The sequence below is a fragment of the Calypte anna genome, chromosome 12, assembly GCF_003957555.1.
Source record: "Calypte anna isolate BGI_N300 chromosome 12, bCalAnn1_v1.p, whole genome shotgun sequence".
Classification (NCBI taxonomy): domain Eukaryota; kingdom Metazoa; phylum Chordata; class Aves; order Apodiformes; family Trochilidae; genus Calypte; species Calypte anna.
In genome coordinates this window covers 4710229-4731108 of record NC_044258.1, presented here as the reverse complement: position 1 = coordinate 4731108, position 20880 = coordinate 4710229, and the positions used below count along the sequence as shown (strand labels likewise).

The 20880-nt window shown below is 43.3% G+C and overlaps 1 protein-coding gene across 2 annotated transcripts in view; it reads right to left on the bottom strand.

The window, feature by feature from the left end:
• Positions 1-20084, bottom strand: part of DCAF1 (DDB1 and CUL4 associated factor 1) — a 48325-nt gene extending 28241 nt beyond the window's left edge. The window contains exons 1-11 of one of the 2 annotated variants that reach the window (XM_030458381.1): positions 19894-20084; positions 14470-14587; positions 10211-10287; positions 9447-9520; positions 8369-8482; positions 6347-6484; positions 4834-5337; positions 3531-3632; positions 2172-2330; positions 1279-1458; positions 182-391 (exon numbers count right to left, since the gene is read on the bottom strand). In XM_030458381.1, coding sequence (XP_030314241.1) covers positions 182-391; positions 1279-1458; positions 2172-2330; positions 3531-3632; positions 4834-5337; positions 6347-6484; positions 8369-8482; positions 9447-9520; positions 10211-10287; positions 14470-14579 — 1668 coding nt within the window. In that variant the 5' untranslated portion in view covers positions 14580-14587; positions 19894-20084. Of the gene's footprint in view, positions 1-181; positions 392-1278; positions 1459-2171; positions 2331-3530; positions 3633-4833; positions 5338-6346; positions 6485-8368; positions 8483-9446; positions 9521-10210; positions 10288-14469; positions 14588-19123; positions 19505-19893 lie in introns of those variants that run through there. The other variant, XM_030458382.1, reaches the window with a different exon arrangement.
• Between the last annotated feature and the right edge of the window lie 796 nt (positions 20085-20880).

Here is a 20880-nt window from a genome sequence, read left to right as displayed (position 1 = left end):
CCTCAAGGGCTCTTCTGTATTTTTCCATTGCAGTGTCATTCCACAAAAAAAGTACTCATAAAAAAAACCCTGCCCATATAGATTGCACACTGCCTACTTATTCCACTGGCTTCAAAGGACAGTTTTGGATCTGCTTGAAAAATGTAACAATCATGTAAAAAGGTTGCAACATCCTTCTCACCTTGTAGGGGGGCTGTGGGTGGACCAGGATGCCACCTTCAGTGCGCTGGAGTGACTGCTTCACCTGCTCAAGCTTGATAGCAAGGTGAGCCTCAAAGTACCTACGCAAGGCCATGCAGGTGTGCTTCCCAGTCTGGCGGCTGGCAAAGATCTCATCATCACTCAAGAGGGCTCCTTGGTCTTCTAGGTTTAAGATTTCAAGAGTGCTTATCTTCAGAAAGAGGTGGAGGGGAAAAAAAACCCATGACATTTCATCAGCTCACTCTTCACGAAGGAAAAAACAAAACCAAAAACTCCTACAGCTCTCAGATGCACTTGTACTAAGCCCAAACAAACTTATTTTGCTACACAATACATACAAACACACTCTCTGAGAGCTGAGAAACATTGTCTGAACAGAAGATTCTCTATATACATCATATACATGATGAATAAACAGTTAAATCTAAATAGAACCATTCACCTTCTTTCATTACCTACAAAGAAAGAAATCCAGAAGCTACACCAGTGTAGACCTGGAGGCTATGTTGTGCTTAATATTACATTATATTACACAACACAAAGGGTGCTTACACCCTGCAGGACTGATGTCCCCGAGTTAGATACAACCACAGCAATATGGCACAGACTTTCCAGCTTTTGTACCTGAGCAGTTTAATTTGTGCTTGTAAGATCCTGTGATTAGCAACAGCACAAAGACAGCTGTGCCTCTCCTGGAACAAGGCTGCATTTATCTGCATTCAAAAGGCCACATGGCAACACCACAAGTGTGTGATATGGCAAGAAGCATTTAACCACCACTAAGCCAGTACTGTTTGAATAAGTGCTGCTTAATCCACGAGTTGCACCAAAAAGTTCTTGAAGGGCAGCAAGTCTCTGGACAACAATCATAATAACAGAAAGAATAAATAACAAAGAGCTCCATTTGCTTTTTGCTTAGAAAACTCATCCTACCTCTCCATCTCTTGGGAATTTAGGAGGAAAAATATCCAACAAACAAAAAAAAAAGCCCTGAACAGAATTCTCCAAAGTTTCACTCTCAAGGATGCAAAACCTGACACTAAAACTCTGTTCACCACGTAAAACTACAAGCCTTACCAGGTTAACCAGTCGCCGAAGGCCATCATGCCTGTCAAAGAGCTCCAGGACAGCACGGAAAGAGAAGCAAATGGAGAAGAACATGGTAGCATGGCAGCAGCCTGAGGCATGGGAGCACTCCATTAGCCATAAGGTGTAGTTTACTACATCTGAAAGCACATTATGGGGGTGCATGCACACCTAGAAAGCAAAAGAACATTCCTGAGAAGGACTTCAAGCAGATTGTTCAAGAGACTTTGACCAAGGAGAATTAGGGTTCTTTGAGAAACAAACAGAGGACAAGTATCAGTTACTCTCAGCTTGACTTGGGACATCTGAGACATGAGGTAAAGCCTCCCATTTCCAGACCAGTAAAAGAAAGCCCCTCTGATAGTAATAAAGGACATGAGGTGGAAATGTAGGATTAGCAAATGGTCCATCCCCAGACATAAACACAAGAAATAAAGCAGCTTAGTGTAGTGTAATTCCAGAGAGTCCTTCTCCATATTACTTCAAGCTATCAAAAAAATGCTTCACTGGAGGCAAAGAAGGAAGAAAAGTGCCCACTGAAGAAACAAAAGTTCTTCTCAATGTAACAATATAATAAGCTAAGTTGAAGTTCTAGCAAACTTTGGTAGCACTGAAGTCTGGAGGAAATAATGGGGTCAAAAGGGCAAGTAAAGTAATGAAAAAACACTGACAAGACAGAGGTCTTCAAGTTAACATCCTAAAAATAAAAAAAACACAGCCTTGAATCAGAACTACTAAATACATCATTTTTTATATACTTGTTTCTGCACATACCAGAGTCTTCAGCATACATTTACTTTTTAGCTTAGGCCACATTTATTCACAGGTAGAAACAGTGAAAAACTATAAGAAGGGTTGTAGTTACAGTAAAGAATACCTCTTACCCTTTCCATGGCATCCTGATTGTAAGACAAATAATACAAGCACATGGAGACCCCTGTTGCTGCCATGGAAGGACGAGGAATCTCCAGCAACTTCTGCACTCCTCCATGAGCAACAAACTCCGTTGCAAACTTGTTGTGCAGCAGCAATGATGCCAAATGCTAAGGAAGGATAAAAAGCAGATTAGATGGGAATTCTTCAAACTGCAGCAGTTCCATTCCCCACCCCACACAACAGCAAATGGCAGAAAAAATAAGCACTCTGGTTTGTCCACCTTATTTTCTCCTCCCGTCGTATTTAACTGCAGAATGTAGTGCATACCCCAAAGACTCAAGCAAAAAAGGCACTATCACTGTGTTTCACACATCTTAAAGAAGAAAGAAATACTCAGAAATTATCAAGTAGGCTACCTTACATCTTCCTGGTCTTTTCATATTAACTCTCTATTATCACTACAAAATATTTAAATTTGCATTCACAATTTGCATATGCTATATTCCTGGCAAGAAGAGTTTTCCAAAATTAAGTTTAAAGGCTCTTTTTACAACTGAAGTCTGCAGCTGCACTGAAGTTCACTACACTTTCTGTATTACCAACATCTTGAGAGACAACAGTAAAAAACACAATACACTCCATCCCACTCCCAACTGGAGTGATGTACACTTTCTTGTAGGGACACTACTCCTTGGGAATAAATTCTCAGACAAATGACACTGAAATGAATAGAAAGATGACACTGGAGGACCAGAGATAGAGAAGTTAATGTGAAAGATGGAAAGAAGGCACAAAAAAATATAACTTGTGCTGCTGCATTGAAGGATTGGCTTGAAGAAGGTTATTTTGTGTGGGTTTGTACCTCAGGGAGGTAACCTAAAGACTACTCACACAAAACTATTGTATTTCAAACACTGAGCTCAGAGATGTCATGCTTGAGCTTCTGGGAGTAAGATGTTTATGCTTCTTAATCTTCCCAAATGTTCCCTGAGATGACAGGCAGTGGAACAATTCAGGAATGCCATCTAAGAGCAGCAGGAACACAAGCATTTGACAGGAAAAGGAATTTTTATCATCCTCAGATAGGCATATGGATGGTGAAATTAATGCCACTCTCTAGAAAATTAATTTTTTTTTTACCCCCTCCCCTCTTTATTTCCTTTTTTGTTTTTAATTTTTAACACTTGAGAGTTGTAAGAACAAAACCACATTCAAGTTGAGAGCCTATTCCTATCCCAGAGAATCCTGCAAGATACACAGGCCTAAGGAAGCTGAGCAATTTTCTTTGACACATGCAGCAGATGCATATTGAATGCTTTTACAATGTTTATGGTACACTTTATGCATTATTAGTGATAGTGATTTACCTTAAGGGCTTCAAAAGTGAGCAGCACATCGTTGGTTCGCTTCAAATCAATATAATACATCATCAGATCCCTTGATCCCAGTTGCATAAAGATGGGTAGCAGCTGAGAAAAACACAAATAGGAAGGAGACCAGCTGAACATTTCACAGGAAAACAAAATGTCTGTTTTGGTTTTTACTCCCTCAAACCCCCACTTTCCCCTATTGGCAGATACCTGTTATGAGAGGTCAGTGGTAACCAGCTCCATCCATAGGAAGGAATAAAGGTTAACAGACCTCTTGTAATACATCTGCTGACTGCAGCAGGGGGCGTGACAGCTGCCACATGGAAATCTTAAGACTCTCCTTCAGGAGGGGCTATGGCAAGTCCACAGAGATACCACCTGGAGATGGGTTCCACTTTCCATCTGTGCAAAGACAACTACCCAACAACCGAACAGAAAAAAAGAGGAGAGCAGGGCAACAAACCAAAACCCTTTGCGTAATTCTTTGTGAGCAGCTTTCTAGTATTAATTCCTATTTTTATATCCCATTATTGCTGGCACATGAAGTGATCCAGTCAGCATGCAGGGTATTAGTGGGATAATGGCATCTTTGGCTCACAGAAGGCAGGCACACACGTGCACAGACACACACATAACATGTATCACAAAGCAAAACGGTGTTTTGCTTTGCCCTATCTCAAATTAAATTAAATAACCTAAAAAAAAAAAATCAGAGACAAAAGTGGCCTGCAGGCCTATGCTAACTTGAGTTGTATGGTTAAAAAAAAAAAAGAAAATGCACTGCCCAACTACTTTGTCCATTTAAGCATCGACAGCTTTCAAAAGCATCTTCATAACATGGGCACTGCCATTTCCCATCAGAACTAGTTCATAGGTAACACAATCTTCTTCACTTAGTTTTACAAATTCATTATCTCCTCAAACTTTTAATTGCAGGAGTCTATCACATCCCTCAGAGGACACCAAAAAAATGTCTGTATTTCAAACAGGGTTACTTGCCCAGTGTCATGTAAACAATGACCAAATTTAACAGAAAACAGGAATAAAATTCCTACTGCCATGCTCCAACTACTAGACCACACACCAGCTACGTTCAGGTTTAAGTATTACCTACAAGGTAATATTCAAACTAATGACTTCATTCATTTGAAAGTCATGAACAAAGGTTCAGAAAAGGTTAATCATACCAGGAAACATCACAGAATGATGTAACACTGCAGGATTTTCCCCACAATACCCCTCATGGTTTTATCAGGAGCATTCAAGCACAGAGTGCTTTCTCCCACCTTCACATGCTCACCTCTTGGTACTCCCCCAAGGGAGTCAGGTACTGAAGAATTAGCCTCTGCTCTATGGCAGGAGTCAAAGGGTAAAGTGTGTAATTAGTGCCAATCACCCACGGGGACATTTCTGACCAGCTGCTGTTGGACAGTTCAACAAACATCCGCTCAGGTTCTGAAGCAGAGAAGCCCAGCTTTTGCTTGGCCTTCCTGAAGCCATCTCTTTCATGCTGTTTCCCTGATTTGTTTTTCCTCAGTCCCCCATCATCTAGCTTTGTAGCAGAGTTTACTCTGCTACTGGTCTTGTGACTTGAATCAAGATGAAAGGAGATCTCCATTTCACCAGAAACTTCCTCTTGCTCTCCATCTACTGCCATTGCCCCATAATCCATATCCACAGCCTCTTCATCCAGAGGCAGCAGAGGATCTGATGACACTTTCCGAGGACTGGGACGCTTGTTTTCCTGTTTTGTTGTCATTTCAGTAACCTGTAACTCTCGTAGTCGTCGAAGCACCAAAGCCACCTATTTCATTTAAAAAAAAAAAAAAAAAAGAAAAAAAAAGCATGCATGAAAATTCATGTCCTGCTTTGGTCAAGCATCTCACACTGATCATATTTTTTGTTCATGATATAACCAACTCCACAGCACTAAGTATCAAGCATGCTGTAGTGTACATTTGCCCAGAGAAATAAGGTTTTCAAAGGGAGTAAGAAAACCCCAGTTCTTTTTACTACAGCTACTTTCATTCTAGAACATCGGCACCAAGTGTCTTGAATGAGAAAGTAGCAGCTCAAAAGTCATCAAGAGCAGATTATTGGTGCTAACAGAACCACATTCCACCTTCCATCAGTCTTTCACCATCACTCCCCAGCCTAGAATAAGGGCACTGATCCCTTTCAAAGCAGTTTTGATGAACTGCAGTTCCACATAACCTAGGGCCACACTTTTACATTTAAAGGCCTTATTTGTGCATGAATTAGAATTCACCTGTGCTTCACCACGCTTTATGCAGTCCTAGGAGAGAAATTTTCCTATCCCACTTTCTTAAGAAAGTCATCTTAATTGCTGATAAATATCATAGAGAATCAACAAAAAAGTGATAAAAATTTTACAACTGAAGTAAACACGATTTCATAGTGAGTTGTCCCCCATGTTGTTTTACATGCTGGACAGGAATTTTAAAATGAAAGGTAAGTCACAACATGCAATAAATTACAGATGTGAAGCTTCTGAAAAGTTTTCTTTAGGGGGCTATGAATACACTTCCCATTAAAAAGTAGAGTATTTGCCTTCTCAGGTGCCACTGTGGAGACAACTGGTACAACGGAGGGATCAGGCCACATGCCTCACAGCCTCAGCCAGTGTAGTCAGGGAAGGAAGGACAGCATGAGCTACTGACTTACAGGTATCAGTAAAACCACTGTAAGACCCACATATTAACTGATTTAATTCTAATTAAGTTCCCAAAAAATGACCAAAAAAGTAAAGGCATCTGCCTTCTAAAACAGGAAACTGATTCAGAGATCATTACCAATTGTGAGTTCTCATCCCTGTAATTGGCAGCAATATCTTGGTTTTCCATAGCTCCTCCTAGCAGTCCTGTTGCATACGTCCTTAGTGGCTGATCAGCCTCTCGTGCCCACTTGAAGAGATTTTCAACTATGCCTTCCTAGAATACAGAAAATAAGAAAGCAATTCCAACAGTTGTATTTCAGCATTGCCAGCAGGTCCAAGGAAGTGATTCTGCCCCTGTACTCAGCCCTCGTGAGGCCACACCTTGAGTACTGTGTCCAGTTCTGGGCCCCCCAGTTCAGGAAGGATATCGAGGTCCTGGAGCAGGTCCAAAGGAGGGCAACCAGGCTGGTGAAGGGACTCAAGCATAGACCCTACGAGGAGAGGCTGAGAGAACTGGGGTTGTTCAGCCTAAAGAAGAGGCGGCTCAGGGGAGACCTCATCGCTCTCTACAACTACCTGAAAGGAGGGTGTAGCCAGGTGGGGGTTGGGCTCTTTTACCAAACGACTTTCAACAAGACAAGAGGGCATGGACTTAAGTTGTGCCAGGGGAAGTTTAGGTTGGATATTAGAAAGAATTTCTTTACGGAAAGAGTGATCCGGCATTGGAATGGGCTGCCCAGGGAAGTGGTGGATTCTCCGTCCCTGGAGATATTTCAAAAGAGACTGGATGTGGCACTCAGTGCCATGGTCTAGCAACCGCAACGGTGGGTCAAGGGTTGGACTCGATGATCTCTGAGGTCCCTTCCAACCCAGCCAATTCTATGATTCTATGATTTTTAACTTCTCAGTCCCAGTGAAAGCCCCTGTTGGTAACAATTCTCCCTATCTCTAGTAATGACCAGGCTGGATTTCCTACCAATGATATAACAAATTAGAAATATCTGAAACCTGAAAAAGAAATAAAACTAACATTTTAAACTGCATAAAGCTATTTTCAGGCACCAGATATTGGAATCAGGATTTGCACACCTGAAAAAAGTCTAATGTGGCCAACCTACTGCCTAGGTAGTAGCAACACACTACAGGTATAAACTGATCAGTTGAAACAACCAAGCCCAAAGCTGCTGCCAGTTTCACTGACACTAAACTCCAGCAATTTAGCAGATTTCAAAGAATCCATGTTCAACTTAGATCAAGTAGAATGGAATTAGGCTAAATTTCTTACATTTCACTAGAAGTTTAGTAGGTCTAAACTGAAAAGTCATTTAAATAAGCAAGCTCCCTGGTGCCTGGTGCTCTTTACAATAATGACTAATCACCATCCAAAAGAACAATTCTCAACAGTATTAAATTCTAACATTTGGAGAACAGAGAAATCCATGCACTTTACCAATCTGTACATATGAAAATCTTGATGTTAAATATGGTTAATTTTTTTAATGGTAATGAACTTGGCAGTGTTTGAACACAGCCTGCCAGACAACTTTTCTAACAAAGCTGAGTAAGTGTAAATTAAAACTAAAACAGGTTTTTATATGGATGAGGAAATTGTGCCTCAGAAGTCAACCTGACTTCCTCCTCACTTTCAGCTCTGGGCCTTCCTTCAGAAAACCACACTTGCCAAGACAGAGAAGTCCAGTGAAGCCCTGCATCACAGTTCCAGATAATTCCCACAAAGCATGAGGAATTTAGACTGCTTTGTTAAGAGTAGAACCTGCTTATCACTTAGCTGTAATAACACTACCACTCTGCTGTAGCTGGGGATTACTCAGCAAGCCTCCTACAGCACGTCTTCATGTTCTGCATGGACTGTTCCATTCACAGGCCTATGAAATAACAGTTCACATCCTAACATTCCACAAAACATCACATCGAGTTCCAGCTCTGTTCGAATCAGTCTTTACCTCATGAGCTGCAAAACACTCAAGATTTCAACAAGTCAACGTCAAAAAGCCCCAAACCATTAGTAAAATTGAATAGATTATCTGCCAGAGACAAGATTTCAATATGGCTTTTTACTGCTTTCTCTTGTGGGAAGAATTGCTGGAGTACAAGTTAAAGTACAAGCTTAAAAATCAAGCCTTAGTGTAGCTGATACCTTTTCCTGGAAGACAACAGCTGTTTCCAGTCCTGGCATGATATCCAGAAGGAGTCGGCAGGCAGCAGTGTTTAATGGAGGTTCTCTGCTTGTCATCACGTAAGCATTCACTAGCTGGAGAAGATGAGGAACTGCATTGGTTTGAAAGTCAACTCTGACCAAAAACAGTGCAGTGAAAGCCTTACAACTCCCACAGCAGCAAAACGATAAAGTATGAAATGTCAGTTTGTGAGCCCTGGATCTAAAGCTGACTAACCTTTAACCCACTACCTCCAGTGCCTCAGAAGCTGAAATTACTTCTCAGAGAAACAGAACTCTCCTCAGATCTCCTGCTCACTGACTAAATGTCTCTCTTGAACTGATTTGGAAAGACAAATTACTAAAAAAAAATTAAATTTCAGTTCAGTAATAGTGTAAAAATAAAAAGGTGGTGGCTGAAGAGTAACATTAAAAATGTACTTTTTTAACAGCATATGTTTGCCTATAGCCACCAGTTTAAGCCAGAAAGCAACATGCAAGCAACCTACCAGAATCCTTACAGCAATATGTACCAATACAGGTGCTTTCAGGGACGTGAGGGTAAAAAAAGTTCTAGCTATTAACATGTTGAGGGTACAGCAATGCAAGAGGAAAGCCAGACTCTCGCCTCTCAATCCTCTGGGTCTTCTAGAGCTGACATCCTCCATTTCTCTTACAGGCAGTCCAGCATTTTCAAGTAGTCAAAGACAAGGCAGTGTAAGCAGTGGTTTTAATTTCCACTACATAAATTAGCTATATTTTTAAACTTCGTGTTAGAGGAGCTATAATTTCTGTAAAGTGACTGATAAACACTAAGAACTAACTCGATTGTTACTACACATACTCCAGCACTCCTGAACTGCCCTTTCCTTGAGTCACTTTAACAGTAGCAAATGAGTTGCACTTAAACCCTTTTTAAAAAGCAGTGCTATGGGAACAAGACTCCCTACGCTAGTAAAACAAATATTAAACAAGTACTGGAGTTAACCAGCCCAGAGAAAACAAAAACTGTAAGAAGGAACTGAGGAACTGACAGATACAGCTCTCAGAGTAAACCCACCGCATTCATGAAATCATCGTTCTTGAAAAGTATCCTTAGTAAGTGACCAAGCATACACTCTGGGTCTGCTCGACCTGCAAGAGAAACAGGAACAGACTTCTTTATCTGCCTCAGGATCTCAAGATTAATACTCAACTGCTATCTTCATATTGACTGTGGAATACTTGAGTTAGCAGGACCTTCCTCAGAAGGAAGGTTACAGAAGAAATCGTATTAATTGTTCACTGATTTAGCATCTTTTCTAATAGGTGTATTACCTCCCTAGAATGCCTGCTAGTCCAAGGGCAACACACTTTAGTGGCCCAGTAGTGCTGTCGTTTTTATTGACTGAAGATGCAGATGCCAGGCAAACTGTTTCAGCAACTTGGAAATAAATCTCAGGAAAAAAATAAAAAATCTAAGGATAACAAGATACAAAGCATCAGTGGCACCACACTTACTGAACAGCAAATTCAAGATAATCTGAGAAAGACTGTCTCCTCTGTCCATCTAACACCCACTACTTCACACTTGCTCATATGAAAACACATACCAGTATATATTTTTTCTGACCAGCCAGCCTCTGAAACACTGTCAAAACCCAGGGCCTCAACATCTTGCAGCAAACACCAAAACTGCCAGAGAGCAGCACTACAGAGCACAGTTATCAGCCCTTGATCAGCAGTGGCCGCATTCAGGCTGAAAACTGCTTACTCTTCAATGTGAATTACCAGGTATCCATTGTGACAGAGTTGGTGCAGCTGAAATCCTTTGGGACATCTTACCTGGGTGTCGGTCATCAAACGGGTCTGGATCCCCTTTGCGGTACTCCTCAGTCTCCTTCTCAATCAGCTCAGACATTCTGCAGAAGGAAACAACATCAAGAGAGTAGAATTCACACTTAAGTTTTCCCCTAGTACACAGCTCCTCACTACCTGAGTACTATAAACCAGATCATCAACTTTCATTTGAACAGTGTGAAGTGCTACCAGAGGATTTCAGACTGTTCACAACAGAAGGGTGAGGGAACAGATTTCCCTCCAGTATCTCACCCCCTGCACCATGCTCCAAAACACAATGAACCCATCTCAACACTCCAGTGATGCACAAGCATTACACTATACAGGAGCAAATACCATTTATTTACTCATATTAGAGTCCTGCTGATGTTCTATGACACATACTGCAGAGAACTAGAGCAAATAAAGGCCTTGAGCAGTAATTCTCACCATCAGTGTTCTGCAGTAGAGTAAGTCCTGACCAGGTGACATAGTCCTTCCTATTCTGTCTGTGCAGGGGCAGCATTTCAAACTGCCTACACATTTTTCTGTGTATTAAATTTGAATAATATCATGTTAAAAATACTTAATATTTAATAAAGTATTGTGTGATCTGTCTTCAGCTTATCCCTGCAGCCCCACTGAAGCTCAACTTTTTAGCATGTGTCAGATACCACAATAGGCAAGTCAAGAAGAAACTCAGTCCTTCATTGACCTTCAAAATACATTAAATGCTCCTCTGTATCAGAGAAAAAACCTGGAGATTGTTTTCAAGTTATGCCTTCCCCTAAACTGATATGCAGCCTCAACAGACACAAGAAATTCTACACTCTAATTCATTTAGAATGAATAAATGGTATTTTTTTTAATAAAATCAAGACAAGGAACATTATCTCATAGTCAACCAATAACTAACTCCATAGTCATCCCTTGCCTTTCTCCACAGAATGTTACAGCAGAAATATATGCAGTTTGAGCTGAAATAAAGAGCAATATCAAAAAAACATTAGCTAAATAAACTATACTTCCTTGGTATAAAACCTTATTTCCTCCTGCCTACTGAGAGCTAGAGTGGGATGCACAATCTGTGTGCAGTACAGCATTTTAAAACAAGGTGTAATACCTGAGGATACTGATCTAGGCAGAGTTCATTATAGGTGAGGGAAAACTGCTGGAAGGCTGCAGTAATCTCTGGAAAAATATTTGTCTTCTGTGAGAGATTTCCTTTGAAGAATGCCACTGACTTCTACTCCATCCCTGTTACTTTCCGGAATATCACCTGTGTTTCCAGGGACAATTAGAGCCAAAAACACTCTTAGTCCTGCCTCTCTCTGTGAGCTACACTAACTTGCCAGTGGACAGAGGATGACACTATGAAGCCTGCCCAGACTGTAAGAACAGCAAATTAGCTCATCAGGAATGAGCAGAGAACCTCCCTGCTTGTCTCTGACCTGACAATTACCTTTCAGCAAACTGTTTATCCTGGGGGGTTCCAGTATTTACTTTTAGTAAGCCTGAACATGAAAAGATGCAAACTGTGTCCCTAGCTAACAGGTGGCACAGCTTGAGCTTTCATGAATTTTTGGCAAGTGCAAGTTACTTATATACTCCACTGCCAGCTCCTCGTTTTTTTTCCATGAGAACTAATAGCTTGAGGGGTGCCTGCTGACAGACAACTGGGAAAATGGGGAGCTGAGAAGCTGAACCCTACACTTATGAGGTCTTTTTAGGTGACAATCAGCACTTTGATTCTGTGCCAGAGAGCACTGACAAGCAGCATGGAAAGTGAGCCTAACATTCTCATCAGTCCATCCTGCTTAGGTAGGCAGCCAAACAGCGTGCCAGATGAAGCTGCCGAGTGTTTTCAGGGACAACAACATTACCATAGCCTAGATGAAACAGGCATGTCAATCACCAATTATGCATTTTTTGGGACAATTAGTCACAATCGTTTGGCCAAATAAAAAAGCTCCGGCTCTTTAAAACTGACTTCCAAAAAGAAAAGAAAAAAAATGGAGGCCAAGCTTGCTTATAATACCCTTCTTTTAACTAATGAATACAAAGGTGGTTTGTGAGGCAACTTGGATGAATCTATCTAGATCAACAGCTCTGTCAATTCTTAGCTGAAGTGGCAGGGGAGTCAGATAACTAACAAAGCTCGCTGGTGCCTTGTAACATAGGCACGTGGTACACAAGGCTTTTACAAAAGCCAACTAACAAAACCATAACACTTTTATTCAGGTTTCAAGACTTTCTTCACTTGGCATTTTATTGGTTCTCTAGCCACTTCAGAGTTTGCAGATGGGAGCTCAGTTTTATATAGAAGTAAGGGTTCTTTCCCCACATTTCTGACTATTTTGGGGGCTTTTTTTCTCAGGTTTGTTTGGTTGTTCGTTTGGTTTTCCTTACTATTGCCTTTGCAATCATCTTTGGAAAGTTAGTCAGATCCTCATTTTCACCTGCCACAAACAGAGCTCACCCTGGGGATGGGGAAGGAAGGGGCAGTGATATGTCAACTTTGCAAGGCTCCCATAGATACAGATGGCATAATATAAAGTCATCCTAGCATTGCTCTATGCCATTATTTGGCATTAATGACCAACCTGAGCCTTTACAATAGATTGCAAGAGTGCAAGATGCTTTAGCATCCCACAGCACAACACACTTGGTTTGTGCAGATGAAGTATGATGTTGAGCTGCTGATTTATTCCCTTTATGAAAGAAGCTCTTGTGATGCAAGATGTGACTTGTGAGATTTACCAGAATGGTTGAACATAACTTGCAGAGAGACTATGAACTAATGTTCTTGCAGGACCATTTCAATTTACTTTGAAAAAAAAACAACAACCATATATATTAAACATCTGTTGTTTGTTGATGCACCTATCCAAGCAATTCCTTTAATTCATACCTTCTGATACTCCAGAGTCTGTAAACCCAGAAAATTAGCTTATTTGGCTGTGACAATTCAGCTGTGGCCTCCAAGCCACATTTGCTGTTCTTGTTATTACTGCTGAAACACTCACTAGTGGACTCTCACATATGCTGCCTCAGCATCACGTTTAACAGGGCCCTCTCCACACAGGGAAGTTTCCTCCCATTTAGCCCAGAAGGCAGAAAGAAGTACAGAAATGTCACTCACTAACAAGTGTGACCACAGCTTCCTCTGCTTAAGTCCAAAACAATATGCAAGGGCAATACTCCTCCTCAGGACACCAGCTAAGGCAAGCTCCAGTTGGTGAGAAATCTGAGCATCTCTTCCAGCAAATTCTTTTAAATCTAAGCTGTACCTGAAACCTTCCAGAGCAACCAGACACATGGCTTTCATTGCTAGCCAAAGCACTGAAAACCCAACTTCTGAGAAAGCCAGCAGATCCCTTATCTACCTTAAATAAGTGTGCATTATGTGCACTAACGCCAAAATACCCAAGCTTTCACCATCCATAACCACTTTGTCTGATGCCTGATGACTCTGGAGAATTAAAAGAGTTAACAGACTTGGCTGAGCATACATAATGTAGGGAACTCAAGGTGCTGAGGAGGAGCAAGACGTGCCAGACTGCTATAAACCCAAGAAAAGACATGTGCAATTCAAGTTCCTTTGCACTACTTAGAATACATTAAACTTCTGCCGTTTATACCTACAAGAAAAAGTCTTGAAAGAGCACATATGTTCCCCTCAGGACATAAATCAGACAATGCACAAAAATACACCACAACATCTTAGAATTTTCAAGAGGCCTGTTCATTTTGAAGTGTTTAGGATTGTCTTTCTGCTGCTCATCTCCCTCTTCTGTGCTGCTATTTTTAAAGCATAGTAAGAACAGCAGAAAACTGTGGCCATGAGATGAGGCACAGCACAGGTCTGTGCAAGGAAGCTCCTCCAGACTGTTATTTCCATCCAGATGCACTGACTTGTCTGACCACCACTCTGATGGAATGACACTCTTGTAGCTTTCTATCCTGATCGATGTATTACAAGCTTCAGGTTGAGTTACTTCAACAATCTAATGATATCTCCTATTTCTATTCTTTCAGAAAACTAAACTCATGTTTTAGAGACAGTCTGCATGAGACTTCTGAAATTCAAATTTCTTACCAAAAATCATGTGTATTTAAAAACCACACTCATAGCTGAACTTCCAGATCAAAGAAAATTAAACACAGGCAATCATGTATGTAAAAACCTGAAGCAAAAACCTGGTAAATGCTGCTGTTAAGTAACTTTGGATACATAGATCTAGGAATTTATTTACAGATCTTACCTGGTCAGAATAGGGACCATGTCTTGCCCGCTGCCATGTTCTTTCTCCCATTGCTCAAGCAAAGCAGTGAGCTCAGCCTTGGAGTCCACATGCCCAGATCCTGAAGTCATGGCTGAGCCTGAAGTGGAGGTAACAACAAAAATCAAAAAGTCATTAAAAGTCATATGGAAGAGGCAAGGAAATACTCAGCGACAAGGAGTGAGAAAGAGAAGATCAAATGACAGAATACTGCTGAACTGCCCTTTGAAAGCTGCAAGTTTCTTTTTGGTCCTTTGCCTGAAGAATAAAGAACATGCACACATTTTGAACACAAGTCTTAACTTGTGTATGACAACCCTGACCATGATGGGAAGCATGCACACCTAACCACATTGAAGCTTTCTACAACTCTACCCCAATTCCATGAGCAGACCTGAGCTAGTCCTTTGCTGTTGCTCAGGGATTTACTCAAGAAACAACCAAGCCAAGGCAGCAAGATTATGATCAGTGTCATTATTCCAGTTTAACACCCTCCAGACAGCAGTGAAAGTGCCAAGAATCTTATTAGCTTCACACTGCCAAGGAGGCAGAAAGCAGGGGCACTGAGCTGCTATGGGCAGTGGAAGGAGCACCAAGAGTGGCAGCTGGGAAACAGAGCAGGTCTCTGCACCACTGCTAGTTTGAGATTTCCAAGAACAGACAGGGACTCCAGGAAGAAGGAAGAATGATCACAGGAGGAACCACTGAATCAATTACTTCAGGTTTATCAGCCTTTAGTTGTGAGACAGCAGCTGACAGAAAATTTATCTTCCCATCCTCAAAAGTGAGATGCCCCTACAGCACAGAGTGACTTGATAAGGTGCCATTTAATGAAGGGAACTAGCACTCTAAGAGACTGCTGAAGGCTCTAAATTTCCAGGTGTCAATTTCTGTCAGTCTGGTAACAGTCTACTAGAAATACTAGCAGACCAAACTAGAACACAATCTGTCTCAAAACACTGCCATGCCCTTAGTTTCCAATCTGACAGACTGTGATTGCTGTGAAGAGTTGTAACTTCTGGAGAAAGGAACACTCAGTCCTAATATACAAATTAAATTAAACATGTATCAGAGATGGAGGGGGGCAGCTGGGGAGGGGGGGAGAAGGCAAGCCAGGGCAGAAATCAAAGCAAAAGAAATTCCTTCATATTCAAACACACACAAAAATTTTCTGCACTTCATTAGCCACAACGTGACCAATACCCATCTGCCAGGCAATTAAATATCTATTCATCATAATTGATCCAGAGGAAGAACTTCCCAAAACAATCATAAATAGAGATGTGTTTAAGACAGTGACATACACATCAGTTGAGGAACCAGGCTAATGACAGACTATAAAGGGAACCACAGGTCACAGAGATTACAAAAGAATTTACAACCCAAGTTCATTCTGAAAAACATCACCAAGTTTAACTGAGTGCTGGATACATCTGACTTGCTTAAAAACTTTTCTCCCTCAGTGAGCAGACAAGTAACCCTACAGCTCTACCTCCTGTCTCACAGGTACTTCTGAATTTCAGGTATTGTGACCCATTACTTAAATGGGAGACAGGAAGCAAAGATCACCAGGCTGAAGATGAAACTGGTGGAAATTGCCTAAAAATCATCACCCAAAGATTATGGAAAAATAAACCTGTGACTACAAGTAACCCAGCCTGAAGAACATAATTTTCATAAGCACTATAGGAAATGAGTGTGTGCTAACAAAAAACCTACCTAAGCATAAAGAACGATGATGCTTTTTAAATGACAAGTAATTATGATTTTATCCAGACCATTCATTATTCATTCATCACAGAACTAGACTGGGAAATTTGATGCAAATGCATAAATTGCTTGGGAAAAAAAACCCTGCCTAAATGCTGGCAACAGAACATAATGAGATTTTACACACACAACCCAAAACACCTTTGAAAAGAAAAAGTATTCCAAGCACATAAGGCTCTATTCCCTTTTTCATTAACTGAACAACACTTGCCAGCAGCACTTCTGAGCTTTCAAATATCACAGACAAACATTCAGACAAATCTACTCTGAGCCTCAGAATTCAACTGCTGTGATGGCATCTGCAGTAAACCACTGTTGGCGTCTCCACCTTCATTCTATACCCTGGAGACACAGAAAAAAGTACCTTGTGACCCCAGAGCCTGTGCAAGACCTGTAGAGGATCTCAGGCCTCCTGATGAAGAGATTAATTCCCTTAAAAAAGCCTATTTATTCCAGCTAAAAAAGAGGAAACATCCAGCACTACCTGCAACAGGTTCAAAAAAGTTCCAGGCAGGAAGACCTCAGGAGCTGCTCACATTGGCCCCTGGGACACCCAGCACGATGCCATAAACAAGTGAAAACAGAAAAATCCCAGGTGTCCCTAAAACCCAGAGTATTACCTCACTTAAAACACATTATAGATAAAAATAATTGGTACTGACACACAAGATATAGAAGTGCCACCCTTTCTACAGGTACACAGCAATGAAATTAAAAATGTCACCAAGGCAGCTCATCTATTTCAAACACTTATACCTCCCAACATACCCAAATAAATTTAACTATTCTCCATGGCACTAAAAAGAGCAGCAAAACAAGAATCATCTCAAAGCATCTACTTCTACAGCTCTCATATTAATGCATGTCAGCAGTAATATATATGTGGATGGAACATCATGGTAGGTGAATTACTGAATACAAGAACCAAAGCAATTCCTACTGCACCCACTTTATTGAAGGATCCCATCTTAAACCAAAGTGAAGAACTCTGCAGAGAGGGACAGTATCACAAACACTGGGAACTGAGCTGTGGCTGTCAGAAACACATGCAGCCTGTTGGAGGGGAAGGCCCTGTGGGAGCAGCTCTGGCTTTACTAGCTCCCTTGGACAAGCTGCTGAACAAATTCAATCTCAAATTGCTCTCCAGGATTTAACAGAACAGGGAACAGCTCCCTCACTGGATTTAAATCTGAGCAGAGGGTGCTTCAATATTTTTAATTTTGAAAATACCTTACTACAGATTTCAGTTAGAATATCTAATAAGCTAAGGAATGGAGTATTTTTCCAAACACTGCAGTTGTCAATAAATGTTGGAGACAACAGAACTCATATAACAAGACATATAGCACTTACTGAAAGCATTTGACTTTGAAAGACCAATATTTACAACCTTACCTATGACTATGAACACTCCCATGAAAATCCACACATTCATGTTTCAGCACACACTATTGCTGTCAGAGGAGACACTATTTAGCATTCCACTATCCTAGCAAAGGTTTTGTGAGCATTTCCCTCTTCTGAACTTGGGTGTACAAACTTGATAGAAAAGGGAAACCCACAGAAGAGATCCCCAGCAATATTCACGTGGTTTTCAGACCTCAGACATCTTCCCGCTTGAGTCACTTAGCCAGACACCTCTGAACAACGAGGAAATACAAGTCCCACTGACCTCTAACTGCAAACATTGGTAATGGCACAGTGCAGTTCAAGCACTTCAGCTTCACCCTCTCATTCCTCAACATATTTGAGCATCACATCAACTGCAACATCACTACATGTCATTCACTTTGTGTTGAGTTCATAAAATGGATTATGAGGTTCCAGACACACTGACTTCAACACAGACTTGCACTTTTAAGTATGAAACCTCCTAGGTGAAAATAAATCTATTAATACAATCTGCAAATTAAGAGTTTGGTTACTTGGGTACAAGCAGAAAATCCATACCTCAACAATTCAAATGGCAAAAGGAAGAATCACTGAACAAAAATCACACCTTAAGAAACAAAATATACATTTTAACCAACAAAAATTACAAGAAGATTTGCACAGTCACATGTATAGAGCCAACTCAAATTCTAATAACTACATTTTGATAACCTATAGCTTAAATAACAGTTTCATGTTGTTCCTAAGCATGATTCTGAGCATGACTGAAAATATGCTGTAGATGAAAACTCTGATACAATAATACAACCCCATGAGGGAAAACTAAGAACTCATTAACTGTAATCCAGCTAAACACACAGCAAGGAGATCAGCAAATCTGTATATGAATCTGTAATACTTTTCCATATTTATATCTTAACATTAAGAATTCTTGATTTTTTTTTAAATAAAGCTTCTCCCTCTCATCACAATTATGCTTTAAATGGGCGAGATATCAGACAGCTATTTGCCTCAACCTGTTGAGTCTGAAACAGCCAAGCCAAAGCTTATGGTCAAATCATAATGAACTGACAACACTGAAGTTCATTTGTGCACTAAAGTGTGCCACAAACTAACAAAATCTACACAATCTACAGAAAATAAAACCATGTTTTGGTGCCATGTGTCAGGGAGGCTCTGTGGGAAGTCCCTGTTCATCCTGCTTCCCACTTTCACCCCCAGGAGAACTCCAATTTGCTGGTACTACAGAACATACCTCCAGTATTGCTTTAAATAATGTTTTTTTAAAAATTATGAAGTATTTACAGTTAGAATATTTTCTAGGGCCTGGGAAAACAACTGAGTTATTCAGCTTCTTGGAGTTTCTGCTTTTACAAACCAAGCCTGTAACTACGTGCTGATCTGCCAGGAGAAACACAAAAACCAGGAACAAGATTCTGCTGTCTACAAAAAGAACAACAACAAAACAACCGACCCAAACCAGAGCACTCCGTTTCAACATCGGTTCCTCTTTAGATGGCTGTAAAGGAAACCAGGCGGGCCCCACGTCCCGGGAGGAGCACCGGGGCAGCGTGCAGCTGGTGACAGCTCCTACGGGGCCTGAGACAGCCGCAGGCCCCCAGCATGCAGCCGCTGGCCGGGGGCCGCTTGGCAGGGGCAGACTGCCCGCCGGGACCCAACGGGAGAAGCGGCCGGCGCTGCCCGTTCGAACCGAAGGTTTAAAGGTCACGAATGGGGTGAAGGGTCGTGGAGGGGACTCCCCGAAGCCGCTAAGCCTCCCGCCCCGAGCACGCCCGGCGGAGCGGCGGCCCCGCAGGCCCGGGCGCAGGAGGCAGAAGAGCCGGGGCGGAGGGTCCGGGCCGGCAGCTGAGGACCGGGGCGGGCGGGGCCGGCGCGGCGCAGTCCCGCCCCCCCCCTTCCCCTCCTCCTCCTCCTCCCGCCGGCAGCCTGACAGGCCGCGGGCAGCCGAGGCGCAGCGCCCGCCGTGCCACAACGCCCCCGCCCTTCGGAGGGCGCCCCCTAGCGCGGGGGCGGGGCGCGCAGCCCAACCCGCCCGCCCCGCGGCGGCTCCCACAGGGCCTGAGGCGACCCCCTCCTTCCCCCTCCTCCTGCCCCTGCCCGGCGCGGAGGCCGCGGCCGCCAACCGCCCCTGACCCGACCCGACCCGGCCCGGCCCGGCCCGAGGGAAGCGCGGCGGAGGCGGCGGCGGCAGCGGCGTGGCCCCTCCCGCCCGGCGCCCCGTACCTGCCCGATGCCCCGCTGGGTCGCCGCCGTTGCCCCCGGCCCCTGCGCTCGGCCCCGCACACCCCGCGGCGGCGGCGATTGCTATGGCGGGCACACACTTTGCGCGTCACCACGCTGGGGGCCGCGTCACGGCGCGTGAGGCGGCGTCGCGAGAGGCGGCGGGGGAGGGGGAGGCGGCGAGGGCCTCGCGCTCAGCCCCCAGGGAAACGGAGTTCGCGCGAGGTGAGCCCGCTGCGCATGCGCACGCCCGCCGGTGAGCGGCGGTAGCGCCGCGGTGCACGCTGGGAGTTGTAGTTCCGATGTCGGTGCCCCCGTCGCGCCTTCATTAGCCCGGCCCGGGCACGGCGGCGGAGGCAGAGGCAGATGGCCGGCGAAGGGGCGTTTTCCCGGGAGAGAGGCGAGGTTATTGACTCGGTTCTGTCCCGGCTGGCACTGAGGAGCCTCCGAACAGCGGCTGCCGGGCTCGATACGCAGGTGTCGGTGCCGATAGCGGTGGGCGCGCCCCGTCCCCTCCTCCAGCCCCAGCGCACATGGCGGGGCTGCCGCCAGCTGAGCCTTCCTCTGCCTTCCTCTGCCTTCCTCACCGCCTGTGAACTGCTCACTGCTGAACGGTACTGCCTGCTGCCTCCCTGTGCGGGGCCAGGACAGTGCGAGCTCTGCTTTAAAAGCAATGACCGCCCAGCTCTTGCCGCGGTCCTCTAGGGATTGCTCAGGTACGGCAGAAGCTCTTCTCTTAGAAGAAGAGTAAATAAAAGGTAGCAGGGGCCTCCCTCTCAGGGAACTAAGCATTGAGCTGCTTCCTGCCCCGTGCCCACGTTAATCCCTTCCTTACACTGCAGCTGGATAAACCCCTGCCCCAGGCTCTGCTTGGAGAGGTGCAGATCCTGCTGCCTCACTTAATGAAGTTTTGGTTAACTGCGGGACAACGACTGCAGCAGTGAGAATCATGCAGCAGAAACGCCTCTGAAGTCCATTCCCTCCCCTCCC